At 44.3% G+C, this 19,791-nt stretch overlaps 1 protein-coding gene across 1 annotated transcript in view; it reads right to left on the reverse strand.

Moving 5' to 3' along the window:
- WNK4 (WNK lysine deficient protein kinase 4) overlaps positions 1–19,791 on the reverse strand; it is a 410,636-nt gene that overhangs the window by 160,851 nt on the left and 229,994 nt on the right. Inside the window, exon 4 of the mRNA XM_078645359.1 lies at positions 10,795–10,952. Within this exon, the coding sequence (XP_078501485.1) occupies positions 10,795–10,952 (158 nt within the window). The remainder of the gene's footprint in view (positions 1–10,794; positions 10,953–19,791) is intronic.

A 19,791-nucleotide genomic window follows, 5' to 3' on the forward strand; every position in this document is an offset into this window, starting at 1 on the left:
ACTGATGCCAGAATAATTTTTAAGAGACCAAGGGCCAGATGTAGGTAACTTCTATTTACCGACTCATAAATACCGAATTTTACCGATTCGGTATTTATGAATCGGTAAATATGAAGGAGGGAGATGTAGGTAATTCTTGTTTTGGAATTACCGATTCGGTAACATTCGGTATTTACTGAATCGGTAAATACGGATTCGGTATTGCCCATTGATTCCTATGGGCCTTGAAGCCCATAGGAATCAATGGGCAATACCGATTCAGTATTTACCGAATCGGTAAATACCGAATCCTGCAAGGGTGCAGGGGGTGTCACTTTGACACCCTCTAGCACCCCAAGTACAGGCATGTGTGACATGTGCACACAGACATGCCCTAAGGGCATGTCTGTGTGTCACATGGCACAGACGTGCATGCACATCTGAATTCGGTATTTTACCACCCAATAGGATTGGGTGGTAAAATACTGACTCTTAAGGGCCTGTGGCACTCTTAGGAGTGTCACCTACATGTGGATTTACCGAATCGGTAAATTACCGATTCGGTATTTTACAGAATCGGTAAATTTACCGATTCGGTAAATTTACCGATTCTGTAAAATGATGGCCCCTACATGTCAAACACCAAATATCGGTCGGTAACGGCCGAAATTGGCCGTTACCGACCGGTATTTGCTCTCCTACATCTGGCACTAAAACTCTGAATAGTTTTAGCACGATAACAGAGGTAGTATAAATAGTTTTAGCTAAAAAGCCTCGGATGGAGGCTTGTTTTGTGAAACGGGTATGTTTTAAAGTTTTATGGTCTCCCTGAGAAAAGAAATGTTAACAAAGACAGTATTTCACTGCAGGCTGGCAGATAGCTGTGGAAGGTATTGCACGACACGTACCGGAACCCCAAGCTCACTGTGAAATATTTAACAAAGGACGAAAAAGAATACACAAATGCTATGGACTGTCGCTATTAAAATGATCTGCCGAGAGAGGGACCGCGACAATCGACCCAAGTAGTGCCAAGTAGATGGTCCGTCCTGCTGTGTTTTTCATTGGAAAGGAGAGGTAACATTTGCAGCCACAACAAAGAAGCAGTGATCAATTAACCCCTTGCATGCACCACACATTTTTGGGCTGTTTGGGCAATTTACATAGTGGGCGGGATTGAGACGGCCCCCGGCCGTCGTGAGCACATGCCCACTGTGACTCATGACGGCCTTGGGCCGTCATGAGCATGCAAGGGGTTAAACAGTGTCAGTCCGTGCAGGTAAGTACGGTGATGCGGGGCGGGGAGGGCATGGTGGGGGGGCAGGAGTCGAAGACGACAGAATAGGGAAAATTAAACAAATGAATAAATCCTATTCCATCGTCTGTCGACATCCCCCCTGCCCCACTCCACCACGCTTACCTGCACGGACCGCCGCTGCAATTACAATTTGGTCATAGAAGTGCACTGCAGCTGGAGGGAACCCTGCTGCAGGTGACGTTGTTTGTCACCATAATGCCATCGCATTTCAGGTTACCATCTCATATCAGCCAGCATTTACCAACCGGTCTGTGAGACTCCAACTTCCAGTGCGTGAATTCAGGTACCTACTGCCCGACATCCCCAGTGTGCATTGCAATCAACATTTGAATCCCATAGCATAACATTTATAACGCAGATAATATTTCCACCAGCATTTAAACAGACAAGCAAGGACAGGGCAGTAAACGATGCAGGAGGGGGGAGAGGGGCAGCGAACAATATGGGATGGTGGTGCTCGGGCGGAGGCAGGGTTACGACAGAGGTCGGGAGCGGGACTGGGCAGAAGAAAACACAAAGAGGGCACACTCAACAAAAACTGCATAGAAAGTACACACTATGTTATGTTATGTTATGTTATTACATTTTTATAGCGCACAGCTGCCCCAGCAAAGGGGCGTCCTGGCGCTTTGACAGACACTATAACATAACACACAGTAAAAGAAGGAAATTAACCAGACACAGGAAACAGAAAAGTTTTAATCGCCTGCCTGAAGGCGAACAAGTCATCAAGAGCACGGATATATACCGGGAGCGAATTCCATAAGCCTGCCGCTAGCACCCTAAAGGAACGGCCACCCATTCTGCTCAGCTTAAAGCGTGGACAAACAGCCAGATGGAGCCCCTCCGATCTCAAGGATCTCGCAGGCACATAGGGCGTGAGTAGATTGGCAAGTGCCGGCGGCGAAGAAGATTTCAGAATTTTAAAGGCCAGACAAAGCGCCTTGAACTTGATTCGCTGTCTGACCGGGAGCCAATGTAAGGCCATGATGGTGCAAGACACTGAACAGTGTCTGGGAAGGCCCACAATGGCTCGTGCCGCGGCATTTTGTACTCTTTGGAGCCTAGAAGCCTCCGCTTGATTCACCCCTAACAACAGTGAGCTGCCGTAGTCCAGCCGAGATAGTATTGAGGCCTGGACTACAAGCTGTCTAGTAGGGGGATCGAAGTATTTTAAGACCGGCCTAGTACCCCGAAGAATTCCATAGCACGTGGCGGCCACCTTCTGGGTATGGTCCCTGAAGGTGAGCGCAGAGTCCAACCAGATTCCTAGGTTTCTCACTCCAGCAGCTGGAATAGGAGTGACACCTAACTCTGGTGGCCACCACTGGTCACCCCATAGCTTAGCGTGCTTCCCTAATACCAACACCTCCGTTTTGGTGGCATTCAACTGAAGGCAGTTGGTGCGAAGCCAGCTTGCAACTGCCAAAAGACCCGCACGGAATCTGGGGGCCTCCACCTCAGGGTCTCCACTAAGTGTCACCGCTAGCTGTGTGTCGTCCGCATATGAGGCCATCGTGAGACCCCACTGTTTGACGACACCAGCCAACGGTTTCACATAGAGGTTGAACATTGTAGGGCTCAACGAAGATCCCTGTGGTACCCCCAGCTCCAGGGAAAAGGTGGCGGATTGGCCCGGTGGTATAGCCACTTTAAAGGAGCGATCCGCCAGAAAAGACCGAAACCACTGAAGAGCGACATCCGTCACTCCTGCCTCCTGTAAGCGTTGGATCAGTATGTGGTGGGACACAGTATCGAAGGCAGCGCTTAGATCTAATAATATAAGCGCTGCAGTATGACCTGAGTCCAATACCTGGCGAAGATGTTCCGTGATGTAAAGTAATGCCGTCTCGGTACTGTGTCCCGACCGGAAGCCGTTCTGACTGGAATCCAAAATCTGGTTACGAACCAGATGCTCAGACAGAACAAAGTTGACATGGGCTTCTGTTACTTTAGCGATCCAAGGCAGCAGGGAGATAGGTCGATAATTTTCTGGCAGCCGGGGGTCGGAGTTGGCTTTCTTTAGTATGGGAGTGACCACTGCCTGTTTCCATGCCGTGGGTACCGTTCCACCAGACAGCGACATATTGATAAGATTCAATATGGGGTCACGGCATAGTGAGGAAAGTGTATTAATGAAGGCTGGCTTTAACGGGTCCGCAGGGGAACCTGACTTGACCCTGAGGCTGAGTTTGTCAAAGGCCTCAATCGACAGTTCAGGTAAAAAAGCCAGGGGCTCAAAGTCCGTCATGTCAGGGACAGTAGCCTCTCGATCCTGGTGGAGTGTGTCGAACCCATGGTAGATTTTTTTCACTTTCTCCACAAAAAAAGAGGCCAATTTATCACAGTGAGAATCTGTGCAAATCACCTCTGATGAGGATCTATTTTTCATAAGGTCCTTCAGTACCTTAAAAATCAGTTTTGATGGGTTGGGGCTGGTGGCAAATTCGTGAGCGTAAAATGCGGCTCGTGCTCTACAGATGGCTCTATGGTAGAGCTTCAGCTCAGTAAAATACCGAGTTTTCATGGCAGGGTCATAGGAGCGTCTCCATTCCCTCTCTGTTTTTCGGCACGATTTTTTCAATTCTGCGAGAGACTCATTATACCAGGGACTAGATGTTTTAGTCCGGCCTTTCGACCACCGTAGAGGTATAAGAGAGTCCAGGGCATCAGTAATCCAAACGCAGAACTGTTGGTAACCTTGTTCCACATTAGTGAAAGTGCTCAAAGGTTTCCGCTCCAGTATACCGTAAAACTCTTCCAACGTAAGCTTGTGCCAACGCCTTTTAAGGATAGGCCTGTCCATAGATATAAAAGGCTTATCATGGACCGGACAAAGGGCTTCAACTAGCAGATGATCAGTCCACCCCATCAGCCTTGGATCTGACAACCTTAGCCCGTCAAGTGTGGAAAAAAAGGGGTCAAGAATGTGGCCTCCGGAGTGGGTTGGAAGGGTGACAAGCTGAGTAAGTTGGAGAGCTTCCAAATCCGCCAGCAAGGAGCTCACGGTGGTGGATGACCCATTGTCAAAATGGATGTTGAGGTCCCCCAAGATGTTGAAGTTAGCACAACCAAGCGCTATGGGACTGACCATATCGGCCAGTGCGGACCTGAAGACAGAATCATTGCCGGGGGGACGGTAGACAAGCAACCCACTAAAAGTGAATTGATGGGAAAAGGCGACTTTGAACATAGCACTTTCACATGCGGGTAATCCCGACGGCTTCCATTCAGCCGGAAAGCAGGATTTGACTGCCATAGCGATGCCACCACCTCTTGTGGTCCTATTGGAAGTGAAGATGGTATAATTCTGGGGGATGGCCAGGTTCAATATGGCAGAGTCAGAGTCCTGAAGCCAGGTTTCTGTCATTAAAAAGACATCGGGATCCTCTTTCTCTATCAGATCATAAATGGACAGGTGGTGCTTTACAAGTGATCTGACATTAAGGCACCAAATACGAAGATCTCGCGATGCAACACGTGTTCGTGTAACTAGGGCGGCATCTTCCAAGGAGCGAATTTTAGTAGGGCTTTTAAGAGACCAGCCTTTACAGGCACAGCTATATGGGCCAACCAAAGGGTCCACAGGCTTACATAGACATCCTTTGAACGAATCCCCTATGGCTAGCAGCTCTGTCCGTGTGTAAGACAACATACCTGCCAGGAGCGGCAAAGCACCGCTATAATAATATACAGAGCCTGCCCCGCCTCGCGCTGCCTCGACGCGGACGAGCGCAGACGGGCAGGACTCTGGCAAGACTCCGGCAAGCGACGGCGTCCTCACCTGCGCGTCCCGCTGCGCGGGAGAGGGGAGCTTTAAGTAGGCTCAGCAATTCTAGCGCGAGGACGCTCCAAAATGACGCCCGAAGCTACAGTAACATCCCTACCCAAAATGGCGCCCACAGTGAACCACCCCCGGGATCCAGGTCCGCCAAAACGGCAGTGAGGGAGCCAATTATATGCGGAGTGAGGAGGGGGCAAGACCCTGCTAAAAACAGGGGAAAAGTGCCACAAAGTAAAATAAAGCAAAATGACAAAATCAGGATATTTAAAAACGAAGCGCCAGCAGCAGCGCCAGCAGCAGTAAGTGCGCAATAGGATAGGCGTCTGTCAAGACCGCCTCGAAACTGAGTCCGCCTTAAGTAGGCTCAGCAATTCTAGCGCGAGCGCGAGGACGCTCCAAAATGGCGCCCGAAGCTACAGTAACATCCCTACCCAAAATGGCGCCCACAGTGAACCACCCCCGGGATCCAGGTCCGCCAAAACGGCAGTGAGGGAGCCAATTATATGCGGAGTGAGGACTATGCGTATGCGCAAAGATGCATTGGGTAAGGCAGGGGCGCAAAAGCCAGCGATAAAGTAAGAAATTAGGAGGACATGGGAAAAGCAGTGCAGAAAAACGGACAGGAAGAGAAAGACAAGGGAAAGAAGAGACGAGAATGCCAGAGAAGTCAAGGGGAGAAGAAAAGGGAGAGTGGACATTGTGGGGGTGAAGGACAGGGACTGCCGGGGCATGCATCCTTCTAAGAGTGGATGCTGAGAAGTTAAAAAGAGTACATGCAGGAGCCTGTGGCTAGTGGATGGCAGTACTTGGTCCAGGCTCCATGGCAGGGGTGAGGACTGAAGCCCAGGAGAAAGATGGAGGCGAGGAGGAGGAGTCGACCACTACAAAGCAAGATCCACGTTGGAGCCAACCAATGGGTAAGTAAAGTGATCTAGGAGTCACGTGGGAACCGGCCAATGGTAGGTTTAGGTAAGTATTGGGTGGGCTCTCAACCCATTTTAAGATTCTTTTTTTTTAATACCAAAGATTTTGCAAGCACTGTGCAGGTGGAACCTAAAAACATATCCTGGTGAGTAGACTGCCAGAGCAGTGAATGTGACTTCTTATTGGACACCCTCATTTTGCACCTGGTGTCGTGTTGCACAGTGTAGTGGGCCACAGCCATGTTCATTGCATTGGGTCCTGGAAAAGGGTCCTGTGCTACACTTGAGAACTCCCACAAATGCCCTGACAGGATGCCCAGAAGCCCAGTAATCAACAAGGATCCTAATCTTGACAATGAAGCCTTAAACTCTACACCTGATTCTCCTTAAACATTCCACTAGCAAGATACTCCCTAGTGACACTAAACCACTGGATTCAAGTGCCTTTGATTCCAATGTTGCAATGATCAAAGGGTTTAGCAACACTCCAAACCTATCTAATAAGTAGTCAAGACTCTCAGTAGGTCAACACTATTGTAATTCTACAACTGCAACCATTTCTTCAAATATTAATCTCATATTTCGATTTAGGACCATCATAATCAAAGGCCTGGCCCTGTAGATCCTTACATAAGGGTACTTTTGTTTTACCTACAGGTGGAGGATGACTGAATATTGGCCCGTGTACCATTCCACAACTCGTGAATGCAATCACAACAGTGTTAGAGAACCTAACACCCTAGGGTGGAAGTCTTAATTGTTTGATCAAGACCAGAAGGCAGTGCAATAAATGTATTATTATTCAGTTTTCGTATTATGTTGATGTACATTGACTTACATCACACGGGCTGCAAAAATAACAGACCCCGTCTGTACCAGCAGAATGCATACACAATAGCAGTGAATTGTGGATGTAACCCAGGGCACCATAGACTCCTACAATAAAAACTTTCAGCACTCTGGACAGCTTCAGAACCATTCATGGCGCTTAAAACATTGGCAGGAGCTAAGAATAAGACATCCAATGCCCCATCCTTTCTCGCAGACTGGATCCATCTCCCCAGAAAATGCATGCACACCCCATGATATCTTGGAAGTCAGAATGCGCCCGTTGCTTTGCAGACTGTTGCACTTGCTTGGCGTTCGCATTGTTTTGCTAATAATATATATTTCATGCAGACCGCGTTCATATTTAATTTAACTGAACTGTGTTGTCTCACAAATCTAATTACACGGGCTTGTCTGAGCGCCTCCTCCTTGCTTCATGTCTAGCAATGTAGATTAGCAAAGGCTCCTTCGCATTTGGATACAAGAGTTCCCCGGAGAGGAAATAGTTCTAGTTAATAGCTATTAAATATTAGGACTGCTCATGGCACAGATTTGCTTCAATTGGCCAGGTGTTTGACATTGCTAGTTATATTATTGAAATCTTAGTTGGTGCATTACTTACAGAGACATTTCAGAGGCAAATACAGACGGGGGATATTATCCTATAGAACTGACTATTTATTAGCAACCTATATTGGATATCAACATACACTTTGCAGTTATCCCCAAACATTAGTTGACAAACTGCTACACATTCAGAATCATGCTTTATAGCAAAATGATTGACTTCAGCCACTTGGATCATGCAGCAGGGGAGAACCGGATTATGCAGCAAAATTGAGTACATTATGCTGCAAGAAAAGGTAAATTAGGTGGTATAATGTAGCACATTTTGGGGCAGTATTACTTTACTATTTTTTCTTTTTTAACGATGTTAAAAAAATCTGGTCAAAGGTGTCACCACATTAGTATCAGCTTAACTACTAAATACAGCATACACCAACTGAAAGATGACCAGTAAACATTTGCTAAGGACCTGCCTCTATGTGACAACACGTTTGTAGTGTTTTTAGTAACTTTTGATCCATTTGAGCTAAAAGCAATTTTTTTGTTATAAAATGCAGATTATGCAGCAGATGACGGTTCTGACAGGTCACTGTGGCTTCCATTAAAGAAGACGGTTGAATTTAAAGATCCGACAATGGTCCCCTTGGCAATATGGATGGAAAAGTCTGCAAAAAAGACCCACTAACTTGATACGCGTTAACTCATTCCCTCAGTTCACCCCATTTAGTATGAAAAGTTGTCCCGTCGTAAGCTTTTTGTGCTGTGACTCAATTCTATGATTTTTTTTTAAACACGTTTGAATTTTAAGACAGCCCCCTAAAACATATATATATCCCACTCGACTTTGCCCATGGTCCACTTCCTCCATGGCCAAGAGAGTTCACCAAAAGACTCTCTGCAGACTGTGCTCACACTCATAAAACAAGGTAAGTAAAAATAGAAATCTGGAAATGTAATATGTACTGATGCGCCTGGGATCAAACAATGATTCTGTGACAAAATTGGAGATCCAGTCCTAGGTGTGGCCTGTGCTTCAAGATTTGTTTTATAGATGAAACTAATTTAAAATGAAGGCCTCCAAGTGAGCTGATTTATCGCCCTCTTTTCTCACCATCTTTTCACGAAATTCAGCTTCATGTCTTGGGTGTTGAGTGTGCTATATTTTTTTTTACCTCAAATTCGATGATTGATCTTACCATGTGGACAGCGGGCATGCGAAGGCTTATCGGATCCCCTCATCCCACACCTCCACGCATCTGCAGAAACGCCTTGGGTTACCCCATGCACTTTAGCGGTCAATCAACGCCTGTCAGTTTGTGCGCAACTTACCATCCGCCCATGTGAAACTGACTGGGTAGGGAGAGGTGCGATGGCCCACAATCACTGGCACACCAGTGCCATGCACTGTAGGCAAGGATTGGCCTCTCTGGCAAATGGCAAATGGCAGAGGGCCGGCCCCGAAGGCCAGTATGGGCCCTGCACTCCGGACAATGCAAGTAATATGCTTTTATTTGATAACACTCACAACCTCTGTATACATGCCTTTACAATATATTCAGTTCTACACAATATGATTGGCAGAATGGCTTTTCAAAATTCAAATGCACCACGTGTCACAAATGTATTCAAATGAGAGTCCCCGGGTCCTGATTTGTCAATGTGGGCGAGTTGTCTTTGGGGTGGACAGAAGTGTTTCCAGTCGCAGCTGCACCTGATTCTGTGCCTGAAGCAGCTATCTTTATCCTGCTCGGTCAATGCAATATGCATTCGGCTCTGATTAGCTTAATTTTGAACACTGACAGCTGCCACCTGCCTGGTTTGACTTCCGACTCAGTGTCGACAGGGAGTTTCCAGTCATGAAGGACTAAAAACACCAGCTATCTGATCATACTGCGTGCACGTGGGGGATCTTCCAGAGCGCGGCCCTGAGTCTCGGGATTGTCCTTCGTCGATGTCATTGTCAGCCAGAGGACTTCTCAGGGTCACCTAGCTATCCTGTTATCAGTCTCGCTATTTCCGCTCTCCAGGCCAGAGCAGTGTGTACATCCTGGGTCCCGATTAAGGACTGATAAAATCAGAGCACTGTGGGAGCTTATTGCATATATCTGACAAGGATCAAATTCGGAAAGAATATTTTCACATTGTGAGCAAAGACGTAAAAATATTATCACATTGTAATAAAAATACCTATATATTATCTAATACATCAGTTAGACCAGGAAGCTCAACCCTCCTTTACTGAAATCCTCTTGAAAGGGTGTAACCATGTTTTTGTCAGTGTTACTGACGTTTAATAAAGGGCTGTGACATCCAGTTCAGCTTTCCTCCATGTCGGAGCTTGTGGGACTAGTCCAGTGGGGCCTGCTGAGAACCAGGGGAGATGGCGCAGAGGAACGTGCAAGCAACAGCGGCACCTACAGCACAGTCAGGGCATTGCATGTGCAGAGATAAGGAAGGTGCAGTGTGTTTCTCTGCAGCAGGGGTCACTGTAATGTTTCTTTGTAGTATTGGGCTAGAGCAGGGTTCTGGAGGGCCAGACCGATGACGGATTTTTAAGATAACTCCATTTATCTAAATGGGAATATGCAAAAAAATCTGGCATGGATCCGGCCCTCCAGGGCCGACTTTGGAGAACCAGGGGCTAGAGCAAGTGGAGCAGCCAGTAAAATTCTTACAAGGCCCACCCCCAGAGCGGATGCCATTTTCTGGTTAGCAAAATAATATGCCTACCCCTGGTGTGTCTCTCATTTTGAAGTTAGCAAAAAAGGACGCTCATGGAAGTGAATGAAGTGAATGTCACTTCCAGATTAGCAAACCAAGATGGCTATCAATAAAATGGCGATCACTTCCTGCTTAGAAAAAGAGGATGGCTACTTCCTGGAGCAGTTGCCACTACTTATGAGACAAAATATAAAAGTGAGCAGCAAAAGCAGCTCCATTGCTGGTTTTCAAAATTAGTTAGTTAGCTCCTTAGTCCACTGAACTTCTGCTATGTCTGATAAGGAAAAATACAATCCATTTTTTGTCCTGTAAGTGCCACATATTCTTTTTAGTTCCAAAAAGTCATACTCCGAAGTGAGTAAGAAATCTCTAGTTGGCTTAGGATAGATATGTTTCCCGTTGCCTTCTACATTTAAGTACATTACGTTAGCATGAAGGAAGACATTCTGAGACCTCCCATTTTTCATCACAGAAGAGAGAGGTACCTAAAAGACTGGGAAAATGATACTGTCCCACCCAAAATAAGCAAGAATTTTACAATATAGTGCTAAGGTGAGACAAAACAAACTAATTACAAGCAATGTGTTTGAGGGGGGGCAGTGTAGGGTAAAAAAGAATGTGTCTAGAAAGGTGAAACCCAATCTTGAAACTGCCCCTGAAGGTTCATTACTCACAGAGGTGACTTTGCGGTAGATCTGAGCTGCGTTCTGACACTCGGAGTACGGATACTCGGAGGTGGCCATTTCCAGCATACACATCCCAAAGGCGTACACATCCACCGCCTCGTCATACTTCTCCTCGTACATCTCCGGGGCCATGAACTCAGGCGTTCCTGGAAATGAGAAATCAGGACACAACTGTTAGGCAGTGCTTAATTTGTGAGAAAAAAATATATGGGTGCCAGAGCCCTCATCAGGAGGCCACTGCTGTTTGCACCACCTGTTGCCCCCTCCAGTGCAGTCAGTGTCAGTAACAACACAAATATTCACCACCACACTCCTACAGGTGTGACAATTCAGACTATTCCAGGCACGCACAGCTATAAGAACGGCTTAGTTGCCATGTATTAGTTGTTTTTAATGTATACTGAACTAATAAACTGTAGTGTAGCTCCTATTTTCCCAATAGGCTCTGCGCATTGGAATAATACCTACAGCAGTAAAGGCCTAGGCCAGACGTTAACTAGGTCTACTACTGTCGATACTAGACTTAATTTTTGGGTTTGCCAGCTAAGCTCAGAGTTCGCTAGAAACTTTCTCGAATGTTCAAGGAAGGAATTAACTCCCCTGATTAGACAAGAAGGGATTTAGTTTCTGACAACCATAGAACATGACAACTTTGCTCTCCCCTAATCAAGAGTCAATCTCGAGAGTCGTGTGAGCACAAGGCAATTATTTTACTCAGTCAGTACGTGCATTCTTAGTCTCATCAGAATGTAGAGAAAAGGAAGAGACGGGCGTGTTCAATAAAAAGGTGTTATTTATTGATCAGTCTCTTTTCTCATACATGAGAAATGGATCGATATTATTGCAATACTTATAGTTAAGTAAAGTGCATACATTAAAAGCAATAGTATAAAATAATACTGTAAAAACATTGATATGGTTTCTGAGCCATATGATGTTTAAAATGATTAAAATATATTTACATACACATATACATTTGACTAAACGTGCTCAACTGGTGTTTCTAAATACGCCTACCCCGTGTACCTGACCTAAGTCTAATGCGTGGGCGGGAATAGAAAGTTACAGTTTAAGTTAAGTTTGTTTTTGCCAAATAACTAAAGAATTCTCTGTGAGGGGTTATTCAGTTCTGTACCTGGAAGTTAGGATGAATGAGGAATGGTATCTCTTTCTCTGCTCTCGATATTCCAGGCTGCCTGCGAGGGCTGCCCGAAAGCGCCGGTGCTGGGTCTCTCGGCTTGAGATAGCAGCGCGTCTCTCAGCGCGTCAGGAAGGCGGGGCTGCTGCCAGCGGGGTCTGCTTCTGCTCTCGGCTTCGGCAAGTATGGCTGCTCCGTCTTGTCACCACGCGTGTGTTTGCATAGGGCAAGGTCGGCAATATTTATACCTTAAAGGTGCCGAGATTGACGTAAGGATGGACATAGATACGTCAATAAAGATGTCATACGACTTGCTCGTTAGCACATTCTTTACTAAAGTTCTCTGCGAAATCAAAACAATGGCCGCACGGATTATCCAGGTTGTCATAGGTTTGATTTGTTATGAGAACGTCGTATGCCTTATCAGGGGCTGGAGGAATGTCGCTTGTCTAATTAGATCTCAAGCGTTATGACCTAATCAGATAACACGTTCCTGTGCCGTAGTGTGACTGCGTCAGATAACGGTATCTGCATCATGGGGGGTTTCTTGCCTCATGGGCTGACTGTTAGTTAACTTGATAGTTAGTTTAACCAGAATAGGGTCAGGAATAGGGGGACTGATTCAGAACCTATAGAAATACACGACACCCACTCCACGCTAACTATGGTCATATCTACTAATCTATGCATAGTATAACATAGTACAACATACTATAGAGTATAGTGTATACCTTACCACCCCAAAATACATAAATGCATTTCGAAATTTGCAAATATACTGAAAAATTGCAGTCATATATATTGTATGCACTTAAGCTATGAATTAAATGCAAAAGTAAACACGCATCTTTATGCATTATTGCTTATTGGTATATGAGAAATACACATGAAATGGCTCTTAATATGGCTATACAGAAAGGAAGTTCGAGACCATTTCATCACATAATAAAATATTTGTGAACGTACCAGCGGGCAGCTAAAGTCTATAAAGTATCTAAAAATAGAAATTTTAGTTCTCTAGGAATAGTTCCTTACTTTAAGCAGAAGATCAGTGTCCCGGGAAAAAAATATGTAGAAAAATATTTTAAGGGGCTTGCTGAAAAATATTGCTGTCCGTGAGCTGGAGCGAAATTGTTCATGTGACTTTATTTTTAAAGTTGAAGGCCGAATTCAGGGAACGCCGTGTGCGAGTTTACTCAAAAGTCTCTATTTCTGTTCTGGGGAGAACATCATATCATTCAGGCTTTCGAAAAAACTGTCAACAGCTTCATGGGAAAGTTCCACTAAGTCAGAAATAGGTGAAACCATGCATTCGTGCGCATGATTGTCTGCATTGACATTCTGATTCGCATTGCTGACAGAAGGTCGTACCTGTTCGATGCTGCTCTCATCTTGAACTTCACTACTCTTCAATCGTAGTGGTGAAGATTCCAGGAATGCCGTCATCAGGATAGGCAGCCTTTGAGGGCAGCACAAAGCGTGAACCTTGGTAGGAACCAACAGTGTATCTGCATCCACTGGCGCATCCGATTGTAGCGTCAGACAGGTGTCTAACACGCATTCTTCTCCGCATAGCAGACACCTTAGTACAGGTAAAACACACCTTTGCCACATTGGTCGAAATGATAGAAACCAAGTCATGTTCAGGTCTCTAAGCCGGGAGAGTCCCAGGATTTTTGATATCCGGTCCCGGTATCCAATGGCTAGGATCGTATCTTCCATTGTTGCGAGAGTTTGATCTGTGACATGGGTTGCCATAACGAAAAATAAGGACTAGGAATAGGATTCCTGCAATTAGTCCCAGGATCAGGGGAAGTCCGCCAAAAATCGAATGGACGAAATCTGGAAAAATACCCAGTATGGCTTTGAATGGTGTTAATGCCATCGAAAATACTGTCTTAAATACCTTTGAGACCCCAGTGGTATCAGAAATATTTAAGATTTCGCTTAGGATTTCCGCGAAATGTACGGGGGAATTAGTTGATAATAATGTATGTATCTCTGCAGTCGTCCTTGCGACTTGTAGATCATACGTTTCTTTTGATGACGTGAGCCTTGTAGGCGTCTGAAGAAGCACTGTTTTCATTCTGCTTAAAGTGTCTATTCGAATAGAAGTAATTTTCAAACTGGGCCATGCCCTTGCCTCCCTGTCTGGAAAGGAGCTGGGGAACAAAGAACGTCCACAGCACTTGACCTTCGCCGTCGTAGTGACTAGATAAGGAGTCCCGGGCATGAGACTACAACATCTGCGGTCTACAATAAGAATGTAACTCCCATTATAGAGTCTTTGAAAGAATGGTTCTATTTCAGTTGCAGGTGCGCCTTGCTGGTGACATGAAAGGTTGTATGAATTCCCTTCACAGGCTCCATGCAAACTAATACCGTTACACAGAAGCGTGCCGCTTAGTGACATAGCACAATTGTTGCCACTAAGAAACACTTTCTGTCCTTTATTACTGACACATGCATGTGAATAGGGCAGGTTCCAAGTTGTTTTAAGGTACCCCTTTCCCAATTTCTCGTACATGCCAGCCTGTATATATTTTTGGCAGTATTGAAACCTGAAGGTTGAGATTGGAATATTTATGATTCCGTGGATTATCCATTCACTGACAGGTCGTTCTGACATTGTCATTGGTAATCTTTCTAGTTTTTCAATGCTCAAGATTGTACAATCAGCACCCTTTTGCGCCATACCGATTTGTCTATCAGTAAGGTTAAAGATTTGGAATAGTGACGTTGTGTTGATTAAACGCCAAGGCACATAGCCTGAACGCAGATTTTGTAACGTCCAGCCAAGCTGTACAATGGAACGCAATTGTGACTGACCATGTTGTAATAACAGTAAGTCTTGCGATAATATATCGATTGCTGAAGACACAATGCTGTCCAATGAAAAAATTCTGGAGGACAGAGTCATTAACCCATTGTCCACTACAGAAAGTGATTTTTCCAAATTGATACGGTCAATTTCCCGTATTCTTTCTGCTGTCTCAATTTGAGTAACCTTCCAGGCCTCATTGTATGCTGCATATACAGAGGCTGCTATGAAACGCTTTTGACGCTGTTTGCGTGGTCCCAGTATGAAATCACGCAAGTCAGCACCATCAGTAAGTAAAGTTAGGTGTTGCTTAATTTCAGGCAGTGTGGAAGTTTGTAGCCATTGAAGGCACAATTTGCCCACACTGTAGGTGGTTATTATCCCTGGGTGATGTCTTTGGGGATATCTTGGGTCTGGCCTGGTCATTTTAAAACCCTGTGTTTTATTCAGGAATCTATCTTGACAGTTATTTGTATCTGTGGGCCAGATCAACCATTGTTTCCAATCAGGATGTGTTCTGTTTTGGTTTAGTATATGGTTTACGTCTATCTCTTCATCTGTATCAGAGCTATTGCTAAACATTGTTGGCTTTGGGATAGACGGGTTATTTAAATCTTTGATTTTGGCTAAGCCAAGACAGGTGGTTTGTTGAACAGTGTCATTTAAAAATATCATTTGTTCTGGGATCATGCAGGCTCTAAACAAAGCTTGTAAACCCTGTACTTGCCATTCTTTTGTACCCCAAACACTTTTCAAATCAACATTTTTGTCCCAATAATCAAATCCAAAAGTATTCATTTTTTCAAAGAATGAATCTGAATATATCAATTTTGTGTTGGTTATCATGGTTTTCATCCCTGTCTTGTTTGACAATTTAAAATAAAATGTTTCAGCATTACTTGTGTTAAAACCTGAAAAATATGAATATTTGTCATACACGGTTCTAGAGCTCCCTTTTGGAGGTGTAGCACAATGTTCCCATTGATTATAATTTAAAACATTTCTAGGTTGTGCAGATTTATGTAAAAAATGGTTACCATAATGGTTATAGCAATACATACTATCATAATTTGTAGAACCTTGCAAATAATCATGTTTTGTAAATTTAGCAGACATTACTAAGTCAGACATCATGTTGTTAATGCTTTCGAAGTCCCAATCATCAGCAAATGAGTTTGGTTTTGCAAAGTCACTCAAGGAGATCTTGATTTGGTGTGGATACTTAAGGATCTCGACCGGACCATAAATTTCATAGTCAGTGTTGTCCCAGGCTACCCCACCAGGTATCGGATTGGCTGTGAAGTTGGCTGAAGAAAGTTCTCTTTTCTCGACGTGTGAAGATGTGTGTGGTTTGAGGACCAAGTTGATGTTCTGACTTGCTGTGTCCATTTTAGCATATTTTCCCTCAATGAAGCGTCCCAAAGTAAATACCATGATGAGCCAAAGTATGAGGATAAATGCACCAAAACCCACCCAAAATTCAATCCATGGAGAAATCAGATATGTTTCTTTCAGTTGTTTCAAAAGTTCCTTCGCTTTGTCTTTAAAGGATTTTGATGATGGCTGTGTCTTTGATTCACTGAAGCCTTCAGAGGAATCATCGAAGTTGATGAAGTACCCGGATGCAGTTCTGTCAATTGTTCCAATTGCTTCAGGATTTTTGTTTCTTGCATTGTCACTTGGTACTTCATTGTAGATTGGTGTGTCTCTGCTAAATGTTTCTATTTGGGTTTTCAGAGGTCTTAGTTCTATTGCATTGTTGCATAGTCCTTGTTGTTCTTCTGTAGGCGTTTCGAATGTGATGAGCCTCTTTGTTAGGACCTCTGTACTGGTAGCAAACCTTGGTGTTCTGCTACTTATTGGGAGTCCACTTGGCCTACTGTTTGTTATCGGCCACATGTTGTGGTTTTACCAGGTCGATGGATACAACTCGGTTCTCCTTTTTTCCAGCAAGTGGCGGTAGTACAACTGATCTTGTCCCGTTGACAGACAAGACAGGAACTGCTTTTCTGTAAGAAGGCCCAAATTCCTTCTTTACCGCGATCTTCTCCCTGACTAGATCCCCGACTTTTGGAATCCAGACAGGTCTTGCTGGGACAGGTGGTGATTCTTCAGTGGTCGTTGGCTGTTGTTTCAACTGTATGTTGCTCAGGTCTTTTCTTGTTTTGTTTAAGTCCTGCAAAATAGCCAAACGGTCTTTGACATCAAAGGTTTTTTCTATTACCACTGAAGTCTGACTATCAAGGTCAGAGATCAACATCCTAGTTCCGAATAATAATTCGTACGGACTGAATCCCTTCAGAGAATTTCTTGGCAAGTTATTTAGACTACGTTGGACACTTATTAGATGTTTGACCCACCCAGCTCCCGAACCTAATATCCTTTCTATTATAGATTGCTTTCTGCCTTGGTTTTTTCTTTACACCATCCCGTACCCTCAGGAAGGAAGTGAGAAGATTCCCGCTGGGCTGTGCTCATTTGGCCATGTTTCCCCCCAGGCTGGTGTGCCTGAGTGAAAATAATGGTCGAACGTAGCATGCTCTTAGCGTATATGCCATTTAGACTCGCAAATCTTTGTATAACAGTCCGGACGTCAGCCGAGTGCTGTGGATCTACATTATAAGTGGAAACTAGCCTGTATATGTTAATCGCAAGCCATTCTTTTTACTGGTGATATTATCTGCAGTCAGATTCCACCGTATTTTATTTTTTCTTTCCCCACTGCGATTTCTGTTGCAGTTTGGGCAGTTTTTTACAAACATGGTATGATGTAGGCTCATGCCTGGCCACCAGTACCGTGATTGTAAATCTTCCAGAGAATCTTTTAGTTTGAGGTGTCCAAGACCCTCACCCATATGTGCGTCTGCGATTAACAACCTTCTCCTGTCCATGTTTGAAATCACTCTATCCCCCACTCCAGGGATTCGAGCAAAAGGGACGGAGTTTGCATCGATTATGTATGTGTAATTGAGTGGATAGTTGATCGGTAACGCTGAGCAGTCGCCTTTTGATGACGTTTTTACCGCCAGCAATGTTTCACCGTCAATGTATTTTAATGTACGCTTTTTTCGAACTACCGGAGCCGATTTAGTGGCTGCCGCTGCGGCTGTTTCAGCCAATGAATTCCCTACAACGTGAACGCCATCACGCTGATGACTCAGTGAGTCAGTCACGTGAGTCTTTGGTAGTTCTTTTTTGTAAAAGAGCTATTTGTTCCCAGAGCAGTCTCTGCTTTATTGGTGCATCTGTGTCATCTTTGTAACCGTTCTGAATCCATGTCTGCAAATCGCTGTTATATGATTTGACGCAGTAATATGAATCTGACACTATAAGTGTCAGGAATTCGCGATCCGCATTATCTAGCGCCATTTTCAATGCGATTATTTCAGTTTGTTGTTCTGAATTAGTTTCTACTGAGTGTGATTTTGTTAATAGAGGTTTTAATTTACCTCCGCGCCACACTTCTTTTGTAATCTCACATGTGGGGTTGTATGCTTGTTCTCCCCAAACGGAGGGTTGAGCATGTCCGTCTGTATAGATTACACAGGCGTAATGTCGTAGAGGCAGAATGTCGATTGGCAGAGGATACGTCTTTTCATATTTTAGATTTTTTAATTCTTCTAGTTCTTATTAGAAAATTGTCAACCAGGCTATACTTGATAATTCATATCCTACGTATAAGACTGTCAGATGGGCAATTCTGGACTTTTTAAAGTTGAATTTGTAACCCTCTGCAGCGAACCCAAGTATTATGGTGTTCACCCTTTTCAAGTGAGTCTCCAAGTCATCATCTGTTAAGTAAATGTCATCAACATAAGATAATGCCTCATCATCATATAGTTGTAGTAATTCTGTTACTCTCGCTGAGAATACCCCTGGGCTGTTCTTGTACCCCTGGGCTAACCGACAGAATTGTTTTTGAGTGCCATTTACTGAGAATGCAGTTAAATATCTGCTCTCTGGTGCTATGTTTTGACAAAAGAATCCATTGGAGATGTCCAAGGTTGTTTTGTATTTTTTGCGCACTATGTTATTCATTAGTGCAGCACTGTGTGAGTTTTGCACTGCAAAAGTTTTGCAGCATGTGTTAAGGTGTCGGTAATCCAAAACTAGACGATATGAATTGTCTGGTTTGGAGACCGGAAACAAAGGATTGTTCATTTGTGAGGTGCAAGTTTCAATCACCCCCTGGTATTCTAGCTGATCTAGTATTTCATTTACTTGTTTTTTAGCTTCTTGCTTAATTGGGTACTGCCTTTGTGCAGTAGGTTGTGATTTTAACTGGATTTTGTGAGGAGGAGAATCCTCATCCCATCCTACATGATTTTTATATAAAGCAGGTGCTAAGGCCACTGCCCACTTTCTAGCAAGTGTGTATTTTTTATGAATCGGGATTTGATTCGAGAAGGCAGGCATAATTACTTCTTCGCCATGAGGGCACTCCCTGACAAACTCTGGTGGCCAGTCTTTTTCAGCTAGAAGGATATCATAGCCCTTGGAGAGATTATCCCAAAATAGTCCCCTTATTTTCCTAGTCTTATCTCCCTCTATACGTAATGTTATCTCGTATATCTTGTGGGGCTTGCTAACTCTGGTGTCTGCAGTTTCCACTTGAAGGTATTCATTCGTGTCCACTGTCTCCAGATGATTCATAAGGACTTTGCGAGCTATGCTCACCTCTGCTGCGCTGTCTAGCATTGTCTGAGCCCACTCTCCGTTTTTCAGTTGTGTCCTCAGTATTCTCGGCATTGTTAACTACCTTGATACTGGCTACCTTCTTTTTTGGAAATTGTAATTTCTTTTTTAGCTGAGCAGGTTCCTTGTCTTTGGACTTGGCGTGCTCTTCTGATCGTCCTCTTCTTTCCGATTTCTGCGAGGAATTCTGAAAAGATTGAGAGGGACGTGTATCAATGTCTTGATATCTATCAGGTTTTTTAATATTATCCCTATTTCTAAGGTTATATCTATTCCCAGAGGGGTCACTCTGCGGTGACCTCTGTCTTTGGTTTGGAGATTTCTCTCTTCG

Source organism: Lissotriton helveticus, chromosome 5_1, assembly GCF_964261635.1.
Source record: "Lissotriton helveticus chromosome 5_1, aLisHel1.1, whole genome shotgun sequence".
NCBI lineage: Eukaryota > Metazoa > Chordata > Amphibia > Caudata > Salamandridae > Lissotriton > Lissotriton helveticus.